Below are 25,594 nucleotides of genomic sequence, written 5' to 3'. Positions count from 1 at the left end.
CAGAATACACTTTCAAATTGCAAAAAACAGGGAAGGAATGGGGAAAGGACGTGGGATGACTGACCATCCCAGAAGACAGACCTTGACGGGAGGGAACAAAGTAAGACGGTTCCCTCTGCATTTCCCTGCTTTCCAACCACTCACGGGAAGAGGTCCTTTGTAAGGTTCTTTTTCTTAGAACATGTGGTTGTTAGAGTTTACTGTTTAAATGTATATTTAGCCGTAATTCAGCTATCAAATAGCACAGGCCCTTCAAAACATTATATGCACATGAATGAACAACTAACATCCTTTTGTAGGAAGCTTTAATAGACTGCAGCGAATCACTTGACAGACTGAGATTTTGTTTGCATCACATTAAAAATTTTAAGACACCTGTGAGGGTCTCAAAATTGTTAATAGTTCATTGGTTACCCATAGGCCAGATGTTAAAAAGAAGAAGAAGAAAAAAAATGAAAATATGATGTTGTAGTCAGAAATTACAGCTTTGGCTCTTTTTTCTTTCTACAGCATTGAGAAATAATAAATGTATAATAGAGCACAATTGTTCTCTGAAGGTCGTCTTATGGTTTCTACAACTCACACAAATGGGCTGTTTGCACCTGCATATGGCATCGTAACCCTATTTGTATGAGTTCACAGATGATCCCTCAATGAACTGCTGTAGCAAGTTTGTAAGCTGTTCTTCCCTGTCCCTGCTCTGTTGACTGTTTTCCATGGCAGGGGAAGGGGAAGGTGAATCAAATGACATGATTGCAAAGAGAAAGAGCAACATATAAGACTGGAATAGGAGGTGAATCTCGCTCTGATCTCCTATGGCCCCAGTTTCATTTCAAAAGTCCTCTGCAAATGTTGGGTTTAGGATATTGCGAGGGAACAGGAAAAGAAAATTTGATTTACCTACTTTTGATTTTTGTGGTTGTGGTGGTGAAGTGGGTTAAACCACTAAGCTGTAGTTTTTGCTGACCGGAAGGTCGGTGGTTCCAATCCATTGGACAGAGTGACCTCCTGTTGTTAGCCCCAGTTTCTGCCAACTTAGTGATTCAAAAAGATGCAAATGTGAGTAGATCAATAGATACCGCTTTGGTGGGAAGGTAATGGTGCTCCATGCAGTCTTGCCAGCCACATGACCTAGGAAGTGTCTATGGACAACACCAGCTCTTTAGCTTAGAAATGGAGATGAGCACCACCCTCCAGAGTCGGACATGACTAGACTTAATGTCAAGGGGAAACCTTTACCTTTTTAATTTTGATTTTAGCTCAGTCCACAACTGCCTGTTATCTCACCCCATCAGCATACAATCCTATCATTTTATTCCTGAAAGGATCCTGCCCTTAACAGAAAAGAGGTTGCATTTATCCATTTTATAGTATTTGTCAGTTAGCTGAGAGAGAAAAGTAGAGGAGAGATGGGGCCATAATGTCTAGTTCTAAGCAAGGAGTAACTGCTGGATCACAACATGGTTCTGCTCATGAAAAAAATCATGAAAAAATTCTTTCTATAATATGAATGATAAGGAATCTATTTGGGCCGTTGTTTATTATTTACATTACAAACATTATTTGCCTACTTTATTGTGAATTTGCTTCACGTATTTTTCATTTTGTGATGTATTAGGCACTCTTCATGAGGTGGTGCCTAATAAGCATTTCTCATTATTGTAAAAGTTTTTTTAAAGTGTTGCAGCTTTCTTTTCTTATGTTTGCCCAACCATCGTCTGACATCCAACAAGCACTGGGAAATTTCAATGACACAGCTTGGAATGGGTTCAGTGACCTCAATTATGCCCTCCCCACCCACTCCAAACTCCTTTCAATTTGCAAAAAAAGCTTTAAGTGGACAAAACCCAGATGCCTTTTTCTTGTAGTTCAGTAAGAACAGATTGGGCATGTAGATTTCTGTCAAAGTGATGTATGCAGTTCATTTTCTGTTCACTCTGTGATTGAAACGATTTGAAATGTTCCTTTTGAAGTATAGTGTTGGGCTTTGCTTTTCTGTGGATGTTTTTTTCAAATACAAACATCAAGGAGAATACCCCTTCTTCCTCCTCCAAAACATAAGTATTAAAAAGTAGTCACGGAGAATGGCTGATATACTCGTCAAACATTACTTGGAAGAGAGCTGTAATTCAATCCCAAGGCCATACTGTTTTTACTCATTTCTGCTTTGAAAGTTAATTTGTTAATAACAGCCATGCTTTTTCAAACTCTGCATGTAAATATTCCTTCTGGACTACAGTAATATGATATTGATTAAAATAATAAATATTCTTGGATAGTTGCTCTTATCCAATCAAAATTTGTTTATATGGGAATAAAATTAATAAATTTCAGTGAAACTCTTCAGTGTGATAGCATTTTTGTACTCACTTAATTGTGAGTAAGGCACATTCAATTCCATGAAAAAAAATCCAAGTCATTGTACATAAAATTTGGACACTATGTGCTTTAAGTCTGAACATTAAGGAAGTCATAAAGCCTTGGCAACAAATATATGCATGCTTAGGGGCAGTTTGCTTACGTGACATGGAAACATTATGCAGAACACTTAGAGGACTACAATGTGTTGTGTTATTCTCTCTGTCTCCTCTTTTTTTCTCTGTTCCTCTCTTTCCCTTCTCAGAAACATGTGCTGTCAATAATGGAGGCTGTGACCGCACTTGCAAGGATACAGCAACAGGAGTACGCTGCAGTTGCCCCGTTGGATTTACCCTGCAGCCTGATGGGAAAACATGTAAAGGTCAGCTTCTGTTTGTTTTGCAATGCATCTTTCCTTTTAATAGTCTCAGCATCAGAGTTAAAATGTGAATATAGCCCACGCTGGGTTTAAGTCTCTTAGCAGCGCAATATGCATAACCTGAAAGTCTGTGCTATCACTGATTGTACAGTGGGCACTGTTATCCTTTGTTATTTGAATTACAGGGTTGTTGTTTTTAGTGTTCCTGATTTAAATTTTCATTATAGGTGATATGCAGTCAAGCTTAGAATAGCATCAGTGTGGCTTGGGTTGGTCATAACTAACTGAAGCCACACTGCTTTTATTAAGTCTACTATTTCTGTTTTAATCCATTCTTATATTTCAGTGAATGTACAATAGTTTTATGAAATCCAGCAGATAACTTTTGTTTTTGTTTCTACATAAGGAAGGAATCAACTGTGTATAGAAATAGAGTGTATTCTCCTGAGATATATACAACTGAAATATCCAAGAAAATAATAGGAAATAGGAAATAAATTAGGCTAACTTGTAAGTAGTAGTTAGGTAGATTTTCCCAAAAACATGTGCTGTCAACCCTGATTAATAGCACCTTTCCACTGCAGTAGCTCAAGTCTTTCCCAAAGTTGCTACTCAGGCCCCTTCTACACTGCCATATAATCTGGATTATCAAAGAAGATAATCCCCATTATCTGGATTATATGAGTCTACATTGCCCTATAATCCAGTTCAAAGCAGATAATCTGGATTTTATATGGCAGTGTAGAAGGGGCCTCCGTTTCCATTCATGGTGATCCAGTGCCAGGCAGAATCAGATACCAGAGATGAACCTTTTGCTCAATTCAGAGAATGTAGCCTCTTCTACAACTACACCTTGAGAAAATTCTGGATGTTAGTCATCTTCAGCTTTATAGGTGATCTGTGTATTTATCAGTGAAGCCTCAGTAGCTAATATAACTATGATGTTTTCATACAGACTCCTGTTCATATCATCTCTTCTTGATGATGCTTTGTGTATTGTATCCTGAATTTCACCTGTCAATCTGATCTAAGAAGGAAGATCTATTTAACAATGGATGAAACTTTTATAGAGGGATCTATAGATAAGGGAGGCCATCAAATATTTCATGTTATGGTTGGCATTGCGTGCTCACCTGATACTATGTTTCATTAAATAGAAAGTAATACACCTTAATGACATTAATTTACGTGTTATATCATTTTTTTCTTGATTGAGAACCATTGGGCTAGGTGGTACTTACTTACTTAGGCGATCCCTCGTTGTTCGAGGACGATAGTCTTCCAACCTTGGTATCTTGGGCGTGTGTTCTTAGGTGACTGAAGAGACCGATTCTTGACCCGCATATTCTCCCGCAGTGAGGACATCGGTTTCCAGGTGGAAGGCGGTCCCGGTCGGGGTTAGCTTGACGCTCCTTCCTCTTGGCACGTTTCTCCCTTAAGCCCTCCGTTCGTGCCTCTTCGAACTCCGCAGCACTGCTGGTCACAGCTGACCTCCAATTAGAGCGCTCAAGGGCCATGGCTTCCCAGTTCTCAGTGTCTATGCCACAGTTTTTAAGGTTGGCTGTGAGCCCATCTTTAAATCTCTTTTCCTGCCCACCAACATTCCGTTTCCCATTCTTGAGTTCGGAGTAGAGGAGCTGCTTTGGGAGACGGTGATCGGGCATTCGGACAACGTGGCCAGTCCAGCGGAGTTGATGGCGTAGGAGCATCGCTTCAATGCTGGTGGTCTTTGCTTCCTCAAGCACACTGACATTTGTCCACCTGTCTTCCCAAGAGATTTGCAGGATTTTCCTGAGGCAACGCTGATGGAAACGCTCCAGGAGTTTGGTGTGACGTCTGTACACAGTCCACGTTTCGCAGGTGTAGAGCAGGGTTGGGAGGACAATGGCTTTATAAACAAGCACCTTGGTCTCTCTACGGATGTCCCGGTCATCAAACACTCTCTGCTTCATACGGAAAAAAGCTGCACTCGCAGAGCTCAGGCGGTGTTGTATTTCAGTGTCGATGTTGACTTTTGTGGAGAGGTGGCTACCAAGGTAGCGGAAATGGTCAACGTTTTCTAATGTTACACCGTTAAGCTGTATTCCTGGCTTTGCAGAGGGATTAGCTGGTGCCTGTTGGAAGAGCACTTTGGTTTTCTCGATGTTCAGTGAGAGGCCGAGCTTCTCGTATGCTTCTGCGAAGGTGTTTAGAGTGGCTTGTAGGTCTTCTTCTGAATGCGCACAGACTACGTTGTCATCAGCATATTGGAGTTCTATAACAGATTTTGTGGTGACCTTGGTTTTGACTCTCGGTCTGCTGAGGTTAAATGGCTTGCCATCTGTCCAATAGATGATTTCCACTCTGGTGGGAAGCTTCCCATCAACAAGGTGAAGTATCATAGCGATGAAGATGGAAAATAAGGTGGGGGCAATAACACATCCCTGCTTGATGCCTGATTTCACCTTAAATGGGTCACTTTGGGAGCCGTTGCTGTCCAAGACTGTTGCCATCATGTCATCATGGAGGAGCCGCAGGATGTTCACAAATTTGTCAGGGCACCCGATTTTTGGAGGATGGTCCAGAGAGCGCTGCGATTCACTGTGTCGAATGCCTTTGCAAGGTCAATGAATGCCATGTACAGAGGTTGGTTTTGTTCCCTGCATTTTTCTTGGAGCTGTCGAGCAGTGAAGATCATGTCCACTGTTCCTCTGGAGGGACGGAAGCCATTCTGGGATTCTGGGAGGGTGTCTTCTGAGACAGGGAGAAGGCGGTTTGCAAGGATTCTTGCAAGGATTTTCCCGGCCGAGGTTAGAAGGGAGATACCACGATAGTTCCCGCAGTCTGTTCTGTCCCCTTTCTTGAAAAGGGTGATGATGGTGGCATCCTTGAAGTCAGCTGGGATTTTCTCGGTCATCCACACCTTTTTAATGAGCTGGTGGAGTTGTTGTATCAGCTCAGGTCCACCCTCTTTGAAAATTTCAGCAGGAATCCCATCAGGTTTTGTTGGCTTTGTTGTTTTTTTGTTGGCTGATGGCATTGCTGACTTCTTCCAAACTAGGCAGTGCTGCAAGCTTATCCCTGGTTTGTTGTTGCGGGATTTGTGAGAGGGTCTCTTCGGCCACATTGGAGCTGCGATTCAGCAGGTTCTGGTAGTGCTCTTTCCAACGTAGTGCAATTGATGTTTTGTCCTTCAGAATTTTGGTTCCATCTGATGAGCGTAGGGGCTGTATGCCATGGTTTCTTGGTCCGTAAATGATCTTTGTGGCTTTGAAAAATCCCTGAGCGTCATGGGTATCTGCAAGGTGTTGGATTTCTTCAGCCTTCTTTGTCCACCAGATGTTCTTGAGTTCTCTGGTCCTTCTTTGGACCTCAGCTTTTGCACTGGCATAGATCTTTTTCTTGGCAGCACAGTTGGTGTCTCTCTGCCATGTTTGGAAGGCTTTCCTTTTGTTATCAATCAGCTGTTGGATCTCTTTGTCATTATCATCAAACCAGTCTTGATGTTTCTTAGTTAGGTATCCAATGCTTTCTTCGCAGGCTGTGATGATGGAGGTCTTCAGTTTGTTCCAATGTTCCTCAACATTTTCGGGGTGTTCTGTGGGTAGATGATCTTTGAGTGTTGTTTGGAGAAGGGCTCATTTGGAGGGCTCCTGAAGGGCTTGGGTGTTCATTTTGCGCCTTGTTTTTCTTCCTTGGAGTCTGCGTTTGGGGACGATCTTGATAGCCATCGTGGATCGGATTCGCCTGTGGTCTGTCCAGCAGTCATCAGTACCTGTCATGGCTCTTGTGAGAAGCACATCGCGGCGGTCTCTGGCACGTGTGATAACATAGTCCAGGAGGTGCCAATGCTTTGACCGAGGGTGCTTCCATGATGTCTTGAGCTTGTTTTTCTGGCGGAAGAGCGTATTGGTGATGACAAGGTTGTGCTCTCCGCATTTGGTGAGAAGCAAGATGCCATTCGAGTTGCTGTTTCCGACCCCGTCTTTTCCTATGATCCCTGGCCACAGGTCAGAGTCCCTTCCGACTCTTGCATTAAAGTCCCCCAGGAGGATGATTTTGTCCTCCTTAGGTATCTCCGATAGGATGGTATCCAGCTGACAGTAAAAATTTTCCTTGATGTCTTCGTCAGCATCTAGAGTTGGTGCATAGGCGCATATGATGGTTGCCTGTTGGTTTTTGGCAAGGTTAATTCGGAGGGTTGAAAGTCGTTCGTTGATGCCAGTGGGTGCTTCAGTCAGGTGCTTCACCAGGTCGTTTCTGATCGCAAAGCCAACTCCGTGTATTCTTCGCTCTTCTTCAGGCAGTCCCTTCCAGAAGAAGGTGTAGCCTCCCTTTTCTTCCTTCAGCTGTCCCTCTCCTGCTCTCCGGGTCTCCTGAAGGGCTGCTATGTCGATCTTAAAGCGTCCCAGCTCCCTTGCAATGAGAGCAGTCCTGCGTTCGGGGCGTTCGCTGTCAGTGTTATCTAACAATGTCCGTACGTTCCATGTTCCAAAGTTCATTTTTCTTTTTTGGCCGCAGAGTGGTGACCCCTCTGGACGCGGCAGTCCAGTCAGGGTAGGAGAGTCAGACTATGTTTAGGGCACCTTTTCCAGCCCCTTCCCCGTGTGGGGTGAGCAGAGCGGATCCTAAAAAGGGCTGCTCAGTCATGTATACAGCTGCCGGACTACTCAACTGCCTCGGTCCTTGAGGTAGAACGACTGAGTCCATATCCACCGCCCATGTGCCAGTCTGTGACTAGGGGCTTCCAGATTTCACAGTCCTGCCCCCGTCGCCACTCGCTGATCGCCATGGGACTTTTGTAGGTTTGTTTTTATTTTTGTTGGAAGACGCCTGTGCGTGATTTTTTTTAATGTGTGGAGGTCGGTGCACGGCCGGTCAACACACAGTCTTCACAGAGTGAGGTTCCAGCAGTGGTGTGGTTAACACAACGACAGTGGCTTCTCAGTCTGTTGCAGCCTTCTTCCGCCTTCAAAGCCATTGTAACATGTACCATGTTATCCTCCGCCTGCTCCGCCGTTGAGGTCTTTGGGTCTTCGGATTGTGCTTGGTCTGGAATCTCCCCTGCGGCCACTCCTGGGAGTGCATCACTCCAGTGGTTGTGCCCACAGGTTCATCGGAACACGCAAGCCCCCTCACCACGGCAAGGTGACAATCCATCGAGGGGGGCTAGGTGGTGCACATTGACAGAAGCACCCTCCAGTGATCTGCGGTCTGTCTATACCTAAGAGATTCCCTGTTTTCATATACTTATTTCACTTGACTCCTCATCACAAAGGCTGCTGGAATCACCACACTTTGTGGTGATTCTGGCAGTGCACATTGGGGGCGTGGGGAAGCTGTCGCCCCATATCCCGCATCACCTGATTCACCCAGTTCATCATCCCACAGGGGAGTGTTGACCACCCAGCTTCCCTCTATTGTTCCTGGCAGAACACAGGAAGCCTTCCGTTTGCCACCGCAGCAGCATGCCCCACTTCACCTTCTCTTTAATCATGGAGCCGCACCAGAAGAACCTGTGTATCGTGTAATGGGAGCCAATAGGCTCTTTGCTTAAGGTGAAGGAGAAGTGGAGCATGCCACCAATTTTATCGCATCTGATGAGGTCACAAATGAGCCTATTACATTATTGTCCCTGTGTGTGAGTAGTTGCAGAATCAAATTACTGCCAGATATTATTAATACCCTAATCAGTAGTGCTGCCATCAGGTTATTATTTGCCCTGCGCTAAAAAAGAAAAGTCACAGGATACTTTGAAGCTTCCTTGAAGCTCTGGAGCTCACCTGTACTTTGTGGCAATGTGGACAGTCATTTGGAAGCAGACATACCTGTTCCCACAGCATGTACCTTAATGGCAATCACTAAGTAGGAAATCGCCAGTGATCATCACTTGTTGTATCCATTGGCATTAGCTGGAGCAACAGAGTGATCAGAGAAGGAAAGGGAGAAAGGAGAAAACCACTGCTCCATCCATTGTTAGTGACAACCATCATCCATATTATGCCCAGTGGTCGCCGCTAAGACCAAGAGGGAAAAGATAAGGGTGGTGACTCAGCAGCACCATCCTAGATTTGGCACCACTGGATCATGCAGACTTCATTCAGCAACTGGCACTGATCCAGAGTACCCCATTCCAGATCAACATTGACATACATGGTCTATGTACATGAGTCCTAAAGCTAACTGCAGTGACACCTGATTGTAATTTGATCCAATGAAATTGCAAGGAAGATGGGAACCTGTTGTTTTAATCTTAACATAATAGGAGGCCTTTAAAAGGATATTTTTGAACTATGTCTTTCATAATCCTCCAGCCAGCACAGCTATTAGCTAACCTGGTATGTGGATTCTGGGAGGTATAATTTAATGAAAGTAACTTTTCCAATCTTTATATAATTGGTAACAGTGCTTTTAGGATCATTAGTATGTCTCTAAGCTGTTTTTGACTTGAGTTTAATTGAGGACCAAAACAACAAAAAGAATAGTTTCTTCCTTTGTTTTTCTTAAAAATCAACATGATGTTTTTCCGCTGTGTCATTGCAGGAAAGCTAGCTATGAAAGGCCACTTGCTGAAAATGATCGCCCATTTTAAGGCTGTTAAAATGCTTTTTAACTTTTTGGAGATGATTAATATTGTTAAGTGAATAGACAAGGGAAAGACATAGATTATGATGCTTGAAGATCCTTGCAGTTTGTAAGAGAAAAGAAGGGAAACATATGTGAGACTCTGTCCGATGCGTTTGGTCAGGCTGACATTTTATTGCTTGAATAATATCCTTTTGAAAAAGGCTTATTGCCATTGAGATGTATTCATGAGTAGGTGAAACTACTGTTTATATTCACTATTTTTACGGTAAAAAAAATGCCAGGGAAAATAAACTGCAAAGTTGTTTTGTATAAAATCTGCTATGAGATTTACTCAGTAAGTAAATGCTGTTGCTTAAGAGGCAAAGATGCAAACCTAAAGGAATAAGGAAATGATATGAGTTCTTTTTAAGTACTGCTCTGTGTCTTAGATGCTGACAACTTGTAAACAAATAGGAATTTAATGATGTTTCTTAATGTACCAATAACTTTTACTGGGATAGAATCCCTTATTCTTTTCCCTCTTAAAAATTGTGTCTTAGAGAAAAGCATCTGGAGTCTGTTATTTTCTGTAACTGCTGTATATTGTTCTCAAACTATTACTCTGCCTATCAACAAGCAACATGAGTGTGTATTTTGTAATGACTAATTCCTGTTTCAATGCACCTTGTAAATAATATATATGTTTGATAATTCTTAACAAAAACCCTATATGGTATATCAGTATTATTGAAATACCACCATTTTATTCTGCTTTGGTGATACCTCACCTGGAATACTGAAAAGCTGTATTGGGAAGCTGGAGCATGTTCAGAGAAGGGCAACCAAAAATGATCAAAGGTTTGGAAGCCATGTCCTTTGAGAAGTTGCTTAGGGAACTAGGAATATTTTGTCTGAAAAATAATAAGTTAAGATGTGACATGGTAGCCACATTTAAATATTTGAAAGTATGTCACATTGATAATGGAGCAGACCTGTTTTCTGCTGCTCTAAGCACAGAGCAGTGGGTTCAAACTGCAGGAAAAGATATTCCACCTGAATATTAGAAAGAAATTCCAGATAGTAAGAACCATTTGACAGTAGAATACGCTGCCTCAGAGTATAATGAAATTTCCTATGGAGTTTTTTAAACAGAGATTGGATGGCCATCTGTCAGGAACGCTTTGGCAGAACATTAGACTGGGTGGCCCCTGTCATCTCTTCCAACTCAATGATTGCTCCCATATATAGCAGAGATTGAGAGTGGTTGGTTCCAAGAACAATATAATGTGTTCCTAGTATAGGCAAGATATAAGCAAGGGCATTGGATTTGTGTAATTCAGTTTGATAACCACTGTGCTATACCACCTCTCTCGTAAAGTTCTGGTCTATAGTCTAAGTCAAACATGAAAATGTGTGTAAGCACCAATATATTATTTATTTTATTTTGGGAAAATGTATATTTCAGTTTTTTTTGTATAGATATGATAAAAATGGAGCTATGCCACAAAAATAGCCATTTAGTTTGTATTTCCACTTACAAGATGGCGCCGAAGGCAGGTCGAGCCTCCGCAGGCTCTGTGAGATCGATTTTAAAAACTTTGAGAAACTTTGAGACCACCGCTCTTTTGTCACAATTTCTGTGAATTGCAGATTGGAATTGAAGCTTCAGGATGGCATAGGTCACCTGGGGCTGTTGTGGCACTAGAGAGGGGGAGGCAAGAGCAAATAACGAACAGGAGCCCGGTGTCGAGAGAGAGGAAGGCTCCGTCCACCATTAAAACCAGCGTTTTACAAAAAGAAGCTTATATCGCACCTGCGTTGCTAATATTTATATCTGGCTGCCAAACTGCCCTAGGGACTGTATGATCTGTCCACATTCTCCTTACCTTGCTAGAGGATCATTCTGGGGCCAAGCCTGTTATTTTTGTGTGACTCTGGCTGGGCCTCCGTCTGACTTGGAATGAGAGACTCACTGCCGGCTTGCCTGACTCCGCTGGAGGCTTGACGCTGCTGCTCCAGCTGCTGTTTTTTGCTGTTCCCGCCGCCAGCTTGTTCCTGGCAGTGCTGGTATTGGGGGCTGGGGTCGCTGTCTAACTACAGCTTTACCATCTCCCACCGCTGGCCTGGGCTTCCAATGCCTGCGAGTTGCTGGGCACAGCTGCCAGCAGCCTGCAACCAACAAAGCAAGAAGGAGGAAGGAGACTTGGGCCTATATGCTAAGTACCAGAGGCCAAGAAGAGTTACTTTATTGCTGTTCTGGCGAGTTCTGGGGAGGACAGGAGGATGTATTGCAGCTGGTGGGCCTTCCATCACCTTCCTTTGCTGCTGTGTCCACCATGTCCCGGCCAGGCTCTACCAGCTGTGACCGCTTTGTTGCGGAAGAAGCAGGGGAGCTGCATCGTTGACCTCGCCGGGTACTGCTGGGCTTCGAATGGGAGAGGATTGTGACCCCCCACTGTGCTGCCAGAGCTGTTTTGTTGGATCTGGAGGTGGCCACAGCTGAATTGGCGGAGGGTATTGCTCCGCAAGGTTCAGTGTGTGAAAAGAGACCTTGGAGAGAGGAGCCATGAGCCTTGAGTCTTGGGTTGACAAGATTGATTCTCTCCACGGATTGGTGGAGGCAGCTTCGTGGAGGCCTAACTACTGTCTTTCTCAATAAATCAGTAAACCATAGAGAGACTGAAAGACATCCTTATTGTTGGGCTTAAAGCTTTTTATCTCTGATCCCCCCCCCCTGGTTTGTTTACTCTGGTTTGTTACCCTGTTTACCCTGGTTTACCCTGGTTTCTGGCCTAATTTACTTACAGAACTATCATCATAATAACATCATAACAATAATCTTAAAGACCTACCGGAACTTTGAGTCTGTCCCATCTTCGATTACTAATCACCATCGTTAGTACTGCTGCTGCAATACATGATATATGCTGTTAGACCTGGTCCCTATTTATCAAGTCATAAATTCTGTCTTAATTGGTCTCGCTCTGGCACTTTATGAACCAAAATCTTAATGAACTTATCTCCAACAATAATACCTCATACACTGCCGTGCACTTTAGATTTTAAATTCTAAATTTTAAATCAAGTCTCTATACTCATGCTGCTCCTGCACCCTTTGCACTTTACAATTGCATTTGCACTTTGTATTATTGGAAGGGGGTGGGGGAGGATGGAGGGTTTTGGGGACGGCAGGGGAAGGGAATGAGTGAGGAATAAAACCAGCCATTAATGAAAAATCATCAGATCAAGTAACATCGTTGGGACCATGGGAAGAGGATGGAAGAGGGAAGCAAGCTAAGGGATGGGGGTATTCTGGTGGGCGGGGGGCCCCCATAGAGGTCGTGTCGGGGAGGGGGAGGTACGAGAAAGGGAGACCTAATTTGGCCTAGAGTTCTTGAAAGAATACTTGTTTTTCCAAAACGATCTCCTGACATAGTTAATCTGAGTAACCAGGATGGTGGCCCTCCAGATTAAAGGTGGTGCTGTTTAACACCAGGTCTGTAAATGGGAAAACATCTTTCATCTAGGATGTAATCCTTGAGGAAGGCGCAGACCTGCCGTGCATAACGGAGACCTGGCTGGACGAGGCTGGGGGTGTTAATCTCTGGTGCACCCCTAGGTTGCGTAGGCATCTCAAAAACCATAGTGCAAACCAGATATAGAACTCAGTCGCATGAAAGGCATCAAGAATAGTCCAAACAAGATTCAATTCCAAGGCATGAGACAAACTGAAACCACAAGAAAACAAGACTAGATTGCAGGATCAAACTCCAAGGTAATCCAAGGTAATAGAAATCCAAACAGCAAACTGGATTCAAAGCCAACACAAGGCTGGGACTTGAAGCAAAATCCACGGCTGCAAGAATATACAGGAACACAAAGCAAAGACCTTTCTCTCTTGAATTGCAGTGTTGCCACCTCTGCTATGGCAGAGAAGAACCAGGCATTTAAGGAAAATCCAAAGTCTTTCTTCCATGACAAAACTCTTTCTCTCATGAGAAAACTATTCATTAGAGCGCTTCAAAAGCAGTAGTTTACTTTTCCGCAAACTTTCTCATTCCCTCCTTTGATTAGTTATCGCTCCCCTCCTTTCAAACTCATTATCCTTCTCTAAACTAGAATGCCATCTGGATCTAGATGCTATACCCCTATTTATGCAGGCCAGAATCCCGTTGGCTTTTTTAGCAGCCGCATCACATTGTTGGCTCATGTTTAACTTGTTGTCCACGAGGACTCCAAGACCTTTTTCACACGTACTGCTGTCGAGCCAAGCGTCCCCCATCCTGTGCCTTTGAATTCCATTTTTTCTGCCGAAGTGGAGTATCTTGCATTTGTCCCTGTTGAACTTCATTTTGTTAGTTTCAACCCATCTCTCTAGTCATGCAGGATCAGAACTCTCCCAATTAATGATGAACAGGCAGAAGCCTATTATATTATTTTGAGAAGTGATTAACTAGATCCCTGGCCATTATAAGCAAAATGTAACACAGTAACTGTTTATTAAAGTAACTTTTTGTAAATAACACTTTATGTCCATGCCCTAATCATCTCCAGTAGTATGACGGGAAAATGGACAGGAGTTTGGATTTGTATGTAGATGCCATCCCCACTGTACAAATGTGGTCTGGATCTCACTGTGTTTATACTCCAAATTAGGATGAAATGACTATATGCTCCTCAACATCAAGAAAAAAGGCTAGACTCTTCTGCCTAGCACTCAATTGTTCTACATCCAATTCATATCCATTACAATAGTACAACAATGTTAAAATACAGCAGCAACACACATTAGAATGATGACGCAGAGTGGAACATTCAATTTTGGAATGTTGCAAAGGGCTGTAGCACAAAAGCTTGGGCTCTTAACCATTGGAAAATCACATTTCTAACACTTGTCTTTTCAGAACTCTTACAGTTTCTCCACTCTGATTCTAAAACACAAATCGCCCAAAACATTGTGTATGAGCACATAGCATCTCATAAAGTAAGCAAATGCCTACAATCTACATGCCTTCCCAGTTGTATGTGGAAATTCTCCCATCATCTTAGTAGCTAGGCAAATTGAAAGCCACTTGGTTTTCTGAATGTGAATGAGACACTCTACTGCTTTTCTATTCATGGCTCCCTTTACCTTACAGAACTAGAGCCAGGCCATGTGAATTATCACAAATTGCAGGAAGGTTTCAATTGCAGCTTCCTGTAGGAGAGCAGTGCATATTATTACAGTAATATTGCCAAGAAGACAAATTTTAAAATCTGGAACCTATCAACAATGAAACTTGGATAGAAGATAGGAATGCTGTGATACAATTGCATTTTTAGCATCTACACTCACGGTTTATTGCAATTTCTGCTCAGCACTATTTACTGTCTGTGTGTCTCTTTTGACTTTCTCCGCCAAGTCCTCCAATGAGCACAAAGACAAAGATATTTCCCACTTCTTCATAGTACAAGAGGAACCTCTGGGGCAGTTAACAGAGAAAGTGTGGATCCAGCACCACTCATTCTCTAGCTAGGCAGAGAAGCAAATGAAGTGTTTTGAGAGAAAGAGCATGGTAGTTAGATGACTGATAAGCAGAAGAGCTGTCCAATGGGTTCCGGAGTAAGTGCTAGAGAGCAGGGAGCTGTCCAGGAGATTGCAGCGGGTATGATTTTGTTGACTGAGTTGTTGTATTAGCAGCTTCTGGGAACCTAGTAAGGCATGGGTAACCACCCTGTAAGTGAGACTGCGATTCTGCTGTGCTAGTGAAAAAACACTAAAACCTTTCTCCTTCTGAGCTAGGCTTTGAAATAAGATACTGTAAACTCCAGATGCGCATTGCCCTATCTGCAATTAATGTCATGTCAAAATTGTTGCTATGTTCTTGATGTCCTGTATATGAATCCAACTGTAATGCACCAGAACTGTAAATTCAGTGGGTGGGTATCTTCTAGGATTATGGACTTAGTCTGTCCTTCATTTTCCTAGTCATGTTATGGACCTGTAGGAGCAAGGCATTTTTTCACTGATGAAGCAGTTAGACTCTTGCATTTCTGTGGGATATGTTCTGAGTACTAAGTGATCCTGACACTGTCTGGATTTGCATTCTTCTTGTTCTGTCAAGGTTGCTATAATTTTTAAAGCTCTTGCTGTTTAGCATTCAGTTATGTGACAGGTAAAGCTATACCTATCTTGGAGATGTCATAAAGGAGAAACTGCAAAGGATTCTTGTGTAGTCCAAGGGTTCTGAAAACCCATTCTTAGTAATATGAACTCATCTCAAAATTGAGACTGTTTAGTAAATCTTGTGAGCTTTTCAGTAGTTTTCTTGCTGTTAAAGGAGTATTTAGGTAGAGATATTGACTCTCCACTAGTTTCCCATCTAAATTATCTTCAGAAGGGACCATTCAATTGGCTGGAGACTCAAAACATTACCATCACCAAGGCACATCAGTATTTTACTCCCTGGTTTTCTTGGACTTCAGCAAGGACAGAGAGCAGACTCGTCATAACTCACAATTGCCCTGTACATTACTGGTGTGTTGGTCTTCATGAAATGGAGGATCAAGAGATAGTATGTGCAACAGGTGATCTCTCCAGTGGCCCAGTGTATACACATCAGGAAGCATAACTTGAAACTTCACATGCTGCTCAACAAGACTATAGCTGCATCTATGCTCTTTTCTTGGTTTAGACATTGGTTTCCATATTCTGAACTACAGGCAGTGATCTTTTCCGGTAATCTGTAGTGAGAGATTAGTACCAAATAAGAGATGCTGCCCTATGGAGTGTAAAGGGTACTTCCAGTACTACCTCCTCCCATTTTTCCTTGTAACATACAGTATTTCTTCTAGCCAGACATCAGAAAGGTGAGTTATGCTTTGCAGCAAAAATAAAACATCTCAATTTCTCATTTTGATAGTTTTCTGCTGCGTTATTTGGTAGGTTATCAGATCACTGTGAACATTTGCAGCTACTTCCAGTGGTCCTTGCCTTGTCTTAATTTTTCATTATCTCTTTCCTAAAGTTTCTTTCTCTCAGAAGTTCACTTTGCACCAGCGTGGCTTGAAACTTTGTCAGGGGGAGTGTTATGGTTGAGCCTTCGGGCTCCGATAATAGAAGAAGGAGGCATAAGACTCCTCGAGAGTCAGACTCTTTCGAGGAGCGTGAACGAAAACGGCTCCGGGATTTGTTTACAGACCCGACAGATGAGGACTCATTTGAGGGTTTTTCTGAGGGTTTGGAGGAAGAGATGGCCAGCTCGGAGGAGGATGACATGGAATGGACTCGTGTGAGGGAGGATTTGGGTGTTGGGGAAACAGGCAATGAAAGCATGGGAGGTGAGTGGCAGGTTGCAGGATCAGACCCATGGACTGGCTGGAGGGATGGAGCGGGATCCACAGCTGGGGATGCTGTGGGGCGTAGTCAAAGGTGCTTTAGCTCTGATGAGGATGATGAGTTTGGGGCGCCTGGAATTGGGATGGCAGCTGACAGCGATGATGAGCTTGAACTGGGATAAATTGGGGTTTGGGATCAATGTCTAATTGCGTTGGGCAAGGTAATCTGGACGGACGCTTGGGCTTTTGTTGGGGAACTTCCTGAAGACGGGTGTGATTCGTTGCTGGATACGTAAGTTTACCAAGGACACTGGGCATCGACGGCGGGAGGAACTGTGCGGGGTTTTTCTCTGTGCAACTTGTGTTTAATCTCAATAGCTTGGACCTCCGTCGTCTTTTTGACGGGCAATACCTACTCACACTGGATTGACGCTGGACTGACTGACTTCGATTCTGGATTATCCTTTCTGCTGCTTATCGGTGAGACCTTTGGATTCCTAGACGACTACGTTTGGCTATTGACCTCTGGACCGGATTGGGACCCTGCTGACTGCCGTTTCCCTGACTGCTGAGCCTGGACCTGGATATCGTTGGCTGTTGAATCTTAAATTGAATCCTGACTACGACCACGTTTTCCTTCGCTGCAGGGAGGAATAAGCAAGCCTGGTTTAGTCTCCTGCTGTTTCTGAGTAGCAGAGAGGAATCTGCTACCAGTCTGTTGTTTACATTCTGACTCCTGTTGATCCTCCTTTGTTTGCATTGTTTGCCAGGCTGAAGTAAGCACTTTTGATTTAATCCGGATTATACTTCTGTTTAACCCGGTTTTTCCCTTTGAGTTGTTTAAACTCAATCTGAGTTGTTTTTTGTTACCTATCACACTGAAGTCAAGTTTTTGCCCTGTTCTTTGTCTCCTACGGGCATTTTTAGTTCTGTAATCTCAATAAACTGAGTTTTGCTTTACTCACTGGCATTCTGTCTCTGACAGGGAGACAACCATAACATGAGATTGTCTGGGTTTTGTGTTAAGAATGCTTGATCCTCCCTAATGTCCCTGTCAAGAGGTTGACATTCAGTGCTCACATTTCTTTATTAAGATCATATGTTAGATTATATATGGATGGCAAAACAAATGTAGGAATTTAGTAGGAGGCTTTGAAGTTTTCTTCTTCCCTGAGAAAGCTGATAAAAAGACCACAACTATGACAGTGGAATTGATTGTCTATATTGAATGCCTATCGTGGATCCTAGACTTCTTTAATGTGATTTAGTAACAGTTCAGAGAGGGCTGTACAGCCAGAACTAACGTGATCTTTTCCTCTATAGCTGTGGCTTGAAACATATCACAGAATCCTGGGATTCCTCAGTGAACATGTTGGTAGTTGCTCAAAAGTGCTTGTTCACTGCTAGCATTTCGCTCCTAAACGATAGAGACACATTTGGACATTAGATATTGTCTGTTGTACACTCTTCATTCTCATAGTGACAGATAAAATCTAATGATCCTGACTAAAACCTTTAGAAATTTAGAATACACTCTAGAGTCTATCTCACTATTCTTTGTAATATTTTAGTGTTCATTGGCAGTCAACTTAAGAGTGGAAACAATTCTATGATAGTACACAATTTTGATACCTACAGGTTGTGAGTCATATACTTAACTTGAAAGGTCCTTCCTAGTATATGTGTTGTGATTCTGTGTTGATTTTCTGGACATTAAGTGCTTTGTGGCTCCCAAAGTAGAACCTTGTACATGTATTTCCTTGTTCATGATCTGTGAAAGACCTTAAAGTTCCTGAAAATGGATACAGGCTGAGAAGAAATTTCATCAGTCAATACAGTCATCTCCATTCCTTATTACCCTGTAGTTTCTCCTACTTTGTTTGACACTTGTCCTTCCAGTTCGCTTGGCATTTATCCACAAATTCTTGGCTTCTGTGCAAAATCCTTGTCAGGTGCTAAATCCTTTATTTATCTGGTTTGACTGAACTATATAAAGTGTCTAATCAGTTTAGTGTTTAACCATATTGGACACAACATGCATTGCTGACAGAGTAGGGGAGTTATTTGATATTAACTGGTTTCAGGAATGGAAAATCACAGGAAGCGCTGAACCATTTGAGTTTACAGCCCAAAAGCAGCAAAACTGCCTGGTGTAGCATGAGAAATGCAAAACTAGGTTTCCTTAAGGATACACTGAAGAAAAAGAGAGAGGTTGATTGGTGTTCTTAATTCTTATGATTCTAAAATTAAACTTTTAAAATCATGACATTATTGAAAGAAGTGAGATATTGATTTCTAATTCCTAGCAGCTAAGAATTTCCATTCAGTAATGTTCTGATACTATGTTTTTTTCTTGTTATGAATTAAACTTGTTTATGTTTTAGGACCAAACTTACATTTTAAATTGCTTTGCAAGAGGTTTTGTAATCTGTGATGATTCACAGGCATATAGGACTCTCAGGTTAGGACCATCCCAAACTCTGAGATTCTGGGGTCAAAACATGATGTATTTGAGTATGATAAATAGCAATTAGAGCATGTTCAGAACAGGACCTTCAATACAAAACAAGGTCTTGCAACTGAAAAAATACTTTTGTGGTTAAAAACTAATTTTTCCAAATCCTTTACTAATCAGAAATGGGATTTTTTTTTCATCCCAGATTTTTTTCACCTTTGCAGTCACTGCTTTAAAAACTACTTCTACATTATAATCCAACAAATGATAATTTTCCAAGATGTGTATGGTACAGAAAAAAGCCCAATTTTACCAGTTTTGTTTTTAACTCACTCGCTAACACTGCTTAAAACAGGAACATGATCTTCAAGGCAAAATCCAAGGTACATGATACAAACAGGAACATGAAGGCAAAATACTCCCACAAAATCCATAGGCAAAACCTGAACTAGAACTTGAGGCTTGAAACAGGAACAAAGCAGGAGATCTTGCTCTAAAAGCAAAGTTGCTTGATTTGAGATGCTCTCCCCACATCTCCTCTATTTACCCATTTTTGCAAGACATGAACACATTCCTTTGCCCTTGAACTCCCCCCTTCCTTCCCGAGATCCTTAGAGAATGCCGGAGAAGCCTGGTTCTCAAGAGTAACCTCACCTCTCTGTCTAATTGCTGCTCTCTCTCATTATCACTATCTGAAAGTGAAAAACCTGGCGATTTTTGACTTTCCTCATCCCGTTCAGAAGGCTGGGAATCTCTCCCCACCGGGTCATGCTGATCTGAAGCCTCTGCTATTTCATCTTGGCTCTCTGCCTGAGGCACACTCAGGGCTTCTTGCTGCTGCTTCTAAGACTGAACAACATTTTCAGACTGTAAAACTCCAAATCTTCCTTCATCATCAGACTGAGCCACAACAATTTGTGAACAATTTTTTAACACAGAGGAGTTCTAAACCAATAAAAGAAGCATTTCCATGCCTCAAAAGTATGACTTTAATGGGCTGTTAAAATTCTGATAGATATTTTCCTTGTATTTACTGGTGGAGAGGAGTGACAGTGCTGGACATCATCCACGTACAGATGACACCGTACTCTGAAACTCCTGATGATCTCTCCCAGTGGCTTCATGTAAATGTTAAATAACATGGTGGACAGTACTGACCTCTGCAGGACCCCACATGACAATGGTTGCGGGGCCGAGCAGGTGTCCCCCAATGACACCATCTGGGACTGGGCCTCCAGGAATGAATGGAGCCACTGCAAAACAGTACCTCCAAGCCACGAGGCATCCCAGAAGTATACCATGGTCAACAGTATTGAAGGCTGCTGAGAGGTCCAGCAGAACCAGCAGGGACACACTCCCCCATCCAGTTCCCAGCGTAGATCATCTACTAAGGTGACTGTGAACCGTCCTTAAAATATGGAGGGAAAATATGTCTGGAGGGAGTATATATATATCAGGAGGATTTGGAGGATAAGGAAGGGTAACAGAACTGAGGAATTTATATGAGTAAATATGGTAACTTATATAAGAAGGTACGGTAACTGCCACCAACGTAAATGATAAATGGTAAATGGTAAATGGTTATTGCTTTCCCCCAGGCGCAGAGTGAGGCAAGGAGACTGATCTTTATGAACAACAACGAAGTTCAAGTTTATTTGTACATAAGCTTGTGGTTGCAATATATAGACGTTTCAGGATCTTGAGTTACAGTGCAGTCTTATTTGTATGAATACTTCTTAAACAACTTCTCTTCAAAGAACAGTGATCTAACTATCACTTTAACAATCAAGCCGTGGATTGATTTTCCTTTTTTTATTATTTTTTTTAAAACCGACTCCCTCTAGACTAAACTCCCGGTCAGCTTATATCCTCAGCCTTTCCCTGAATGACAATAAGCTGCTGTCTGCTTGTGTGAACAAGCCTCAATTTCCCAGCTTTTCTAATCTGTCAAAGAGCAACCTCTCTTCAGCTGATTCAAACAGCCCCCGACTTCCTCAAAAGTCAAACAGCAACTCCCTTTTTTTTAAAAAAAAAAGGGTTTAAGCTTTAACTGCCAACTAAGCCACGCCCCCTTCTCCTCCAAAGAGAGGCTATGTTGCTATGGCAACCTGTTGTATACTGTTTCCAGCTGGCTTCTATGCGAGGCCTGCCTTCGTTAATATATAACTCCTTTTTTATTTTAACAAACAAATAAAATCAAATTAATAATTTCTGTTAACTCATCCTTACAGTGACCAAGACTGTCTCAGTACCATGTCCTAGCCTAAAGCCAGACTGTGCCGGATCTAGATAATCTGTGTCTTCCAAGAATGCCTGGAGTTGCGCGGCCACCACACGTTCCACGACCTTGCCCAGAAGTAAGGCTAAAAACACAAGATGAGATCAAATTAATCAACCCGACAATGCTGTGGTTGAATTATTAGCCGCTAAAAGAAAGTTACACTGAGGATAAGAAGATAGGATTTGAAAAGAAGGATACGTTCTGGGACAAAATCTTAAAGATAGATATGAAACTAATTAAAAAACTATATCAACAGTTGTTAGCATGGGAGACAGAGGAAGAACAGGCAAAGGAGGTGATGATAAAGTGGACAAGGGATGTAGGCCACACAATAAATATGACAGAGTGGTAAGAAATATGGTCAAAGACACTAAAATATACATACTCAACTGAACTAAAGGAAAGCTGGTACAACATGTTTTACAGATGGTACCTAACACCAGAAAGACTAGTCAAATTCAGTAAAGGTAAAGGTTAACTCCAGTCATGTCTGACTCTGGGGGTTGGTGCTCATCTCCATTTCTAAGCCGAAGAGCCGGCATTGTCCGTAGACATCTCCAAGGTCATGTGGCCGGCATGACTGCATGGAGCGCCATTACCTTCCCGCCGGAGCGGTACCTATTGATCTACTCACATTGGCATGTTTTCAAACTTCTAGGTTGGCAGAAGCTGGAGCTAACAGCGGGCACTCACTCCGTTCCCAGGATTTGAACCTGAGACCTTTTGGTCTGCATGTTCAGCAGCTCAGTGCTTTATCACACTTTGCCATCGGGGCTCCTAGTCAAATTCAACAAGGGGAGAAAGAATAGGAAATGTTGGAAATGCGGGAGACACGGAAAATTTCATGCACATGTGGTGGAAATGTAAAAAAATGAAAAAGTTCTGGCATGAAGTCCACAAAAAGATGGGAAAAAATTACAAAAAAATTGAATTTAAACCAGAATATTTTCTGTTAGGAATCACTGATTTTCAAATGGATCAAAATACGAACAAGCTACTTTACAACTGCCGCACAGATATGCTTAGCCTAACTATGGAAAACCCAAGAAATACCCTCCACTGAAAAATGGATACTAAGAATCCTAGACATTAGGAATGTGGATTTACTGACACAAATACTGGCATAGAACAGACCACAAGGACAAATGACGGATTGGAACAAACTGATACAATTTTTGAAGAAAGAGAAAATAGAACTTTATTGAAAATGGACTTAAAACAACCCACGGACTGATCGGTTTTAAAAAAACAATGTTGGAAAGAGAAAGACACCAAGAAATTTTGACCTGCAACTCAGAAAATCTGGAAGTAAAAATATAAATTTTCTTTATGCTTTTTTTTTCTTTTTCCCCTTGGTTACTTTCTTTTCTTTTCCTTTTTTCATTTTCTTTATCATCTTTTGTCCCCTCTTCTTTCTGCCTTTTTCCTATCAATACAATTGTTCCACCACTTTTATTGTAATTCTAAAAATAAAATTTAAAAAAAAGCATATGAGAAAGTCAAGAAGGATATGGGAAAAAAGGATTGCAGAAGAGAAAAGAAATCTAATCAGAATTGGAGGAAGAGAGTAAGGAAAAATATTAAGAGAATGATAAAAGAATTAAGGAAAGACAGAGAAGAGCAGTGAAAGTAGGAAATGTGGGAAAGAGAATCACACACAGAGAGAAATAATGAAAGGAGGAAAAAATAAGAGCTCAGAGTTTTGGATACAGAAATGGAGAAAGAAACAGGAGATGGGAGAAGGAGAAACCAAGGAGTGGGGGCAGTGAGATGAGAAGAAACAAGAGAAGGAAGAAGAGTAGATTAGGCAGGACTTGGAGTGGGGAAAGGAAAGAGGATTTGACACGAGAGTATCTTTCTCAAGTTGTGGATGGGAAGAAAGATTGTGAGGAAAATAAAAAGAAGGTAATTTTAGACCTATCTTTAAAGATAACAGCTGCCTTAATCTAGAACCGGAATTGGACCAGGATATTAATTTCTGTACCTAACCTGTGTGGGATCCAGTTTCTGTCAACACCATTCTCGACCTAATTCGCCAGCTTAAGAACGGAAAAGCCCCAGGCATCAACCATGTTCCCGCTGAACTCATCAACACCAATCAACACTGGTGGGCACCCGTACTTCACTGGCAAAATGCCAGCTAGCTGGACACATGCCATTGTGGCACCAATTTACAAGAAAGGTCCTATCAGTGACCCTGGGAATTATAGGCCAATCAGTTTGCTCTCAATCATGGGAAAACTATAAGCTCAGTATTTGTGCAAGAGACTCTTCCTTTCTGGAGTCAGACAACACAATTACTGACACGCAAGCAGCTTTTAGAAAGAACTATTCAACTACTGACCACTGTTTAGTGCTCTCCTATCTTGCTGAGAAACATGTCAGACTACTACAAGGCAAACTGTTTGTGGCCTTCATGGACCTGAAATCAGCATTCAATTCCATCTCAAGAAACAAACTATGGGGAAAGTAAAATCAAATATGAAAATAGAAAGATATCAAGTGCTTAAGCGGAGTTATAGAAGATATTACACCATACATTTTCTAACAATAGTGCAACACATGTGAACCATTGACAAATAAAGCAAACTATTGTGGTTTTAGCCATTTAGAATGTGTGTGGAAAGTGGTAATAGAATTTTTAAAATTAACAATGAAATAGGAAAAGTTACAAAGAAACAACCATATAGCACAATATACAGTTGTTCCTAAAGCAGCTCAGTATTTCCATACCCTTGACTATTTTGATCTTTCCTATTGTGTACTGATGCTGGTCCTTGCTTGAGAAACTTTGAGAAAGTAAGAAAATAGCCAGTAGTAACCAGTAATAATGGGGTCCAACAGCACCAATTTTAAAAAGATGTTCAAGACAGCATTTTCATGATAAAATCAAATCTTCTTCTCTGAGAACATGGGGCATGGCGGGGGAAGCCTAAGATGCTGGAACCACATTCTGAGATGTGGTTGTCCAGAGGAGAACCGCCACAGCAAAAGAAGATGCTTGACCTTTACCTGTTCCTATTTTCACAGAATATTGCATTCTGGATCTCCTCTTCACTTTTAAGAGCAATCAATACTTGTGTTTGACAGCATTCAGACTACAACAATATTATGTTCATAATCCTTTATAAACACCTAAAACATAGACTTGTTTAGACATTTCAGCAACTCATTGTGTCAAAAGAAATCTGAAATGCCCAGGCATTGTATTCTACTAGTGTAAGACTTTTCTCCAACTTTCTCATATGCTGTTTAACCAGGCAGTTATTTGACTGGATGCTCTTTTAAGCAAACATTTCTTGTTCTTTCTGTCTCATTGTCATGGTTACCCAGCTATGTAATACACTGTCTACTTCCTTGAAACAAATCCCTATCATTTGGATTTCAGATGCAACAAGAAAATGTACTATTCATATTTTCAGGTCCTTAAATGCACTTACAGTGTGTGCATGTGCATGCACACATGCAGGCACATATGCCAAAAGGAAAGAGGGTGGGGGAATAGAAACAGCTTGGGAGACCAAAGAACAATGCAGTTATATATGACTCTATGCCCTTGGAGCAAAACCAAACAAAAGAGTATAAAACTGGTCTCAGGAAGAGAAAACAAGAATACTTTTAAAAAATCTTCTCACAATTAGATTTTCTAAGCATGATTTAGCAGAAAGATGATTTTACAGTTGCAACAGGTGCATATACACTAATGGCACCTGTCACATCTGCCAAGTTTCTCACTCAGAACAGTTTGTCTTAGCTGGGTGTTGTGGTAGAGGCAACATCCAAAATGTGATGTAGTTCTGAATTTGTCCAGTGGTTCCATCTGATAGTTTTCTTGATCCTCCTTTCTTTTGAAAATGAAACAATAGGGTGCACTGGTGGAGTCTCTCTTCCATTGGCTGACATACTATTAAGATCATTTAAAGGGTCGGGCTGTGGCGCAGCTGGCTAGTAACTAGCTGCAATAAATCACTACTGACCGAGAGGTCATGAGTTCGAAGCCCGGGTCGGGTTAAGCCCCCAACCATTAAATAGCCCAGCTTGCTGTTGACCTATGCAGCCCCGAAAGACAGTTGCATCTGTCAATTAGGGAAATTTAGGTACGCTTTATGCGGGAGGCTAATTTAACTATTTACAACATCATAAAACTGCCAGCAAAACACGAGGAATGGAATGAGGAAGTACAGCCACTACTGGACAGTGAAGCAACAGCTCCCCCTGTGACCGGAATCGTGAAGCTGGAAAAAAATGTTAAATGTCT

General features: G+C 42.0%; 1 protein-coding gene across 4 annotated transcripts in view; it reads left to right on the top strand.

The window, feature by feature from the left end:
- Nucleotides 1-25,594, top strand: part of scube1 (signal peptide, CUB domain and EGF like domain containing 1) — a 276,508-nt gene that overhangs the window by 167,822 nt on the left and 83,092 nt on the right. For 3 of the 4 annotated variants that reach the window (XM_062981871.1, XM_062981869.1, XM_008111428.3), the window contains one exon: nucleotides 2,624-2,740. The exons of the other annotated variant lie outside the window; for it this stretch is intronic. In XM_062981871.1, the coding sequence (XP_062837941.1) occupies nucleotides 2,624-2,740 (117 nt within the window). The remainder of the gene's footprint in view (nucleotides 1-2,623; nucleotides 2,741-25,594) is intronic. 4 annotated transcript variants of the gene reach the window in all.

The sequence above is a fragment of the Anolis carolinensis genome, chromosome 5, assembly GCF_035594765.1.
Source record: "Anolis carolinensis isolate JA03-04 chromosome 5, rAnoCar3.1.pri, whole genome shotgun sequence".
Classification (NCBI taxonomy): Eukaryota; Metazoa; Chordata; class Lepidosauria; order Squamata; family Dactyloidae; genus Anolis; species Anolis carolinensis.
The sequence above is the reverse complement of the archived record's forward strand: the minus strand, read 5'-3'. Positions and strand labels throughout refer to the sequence as shown.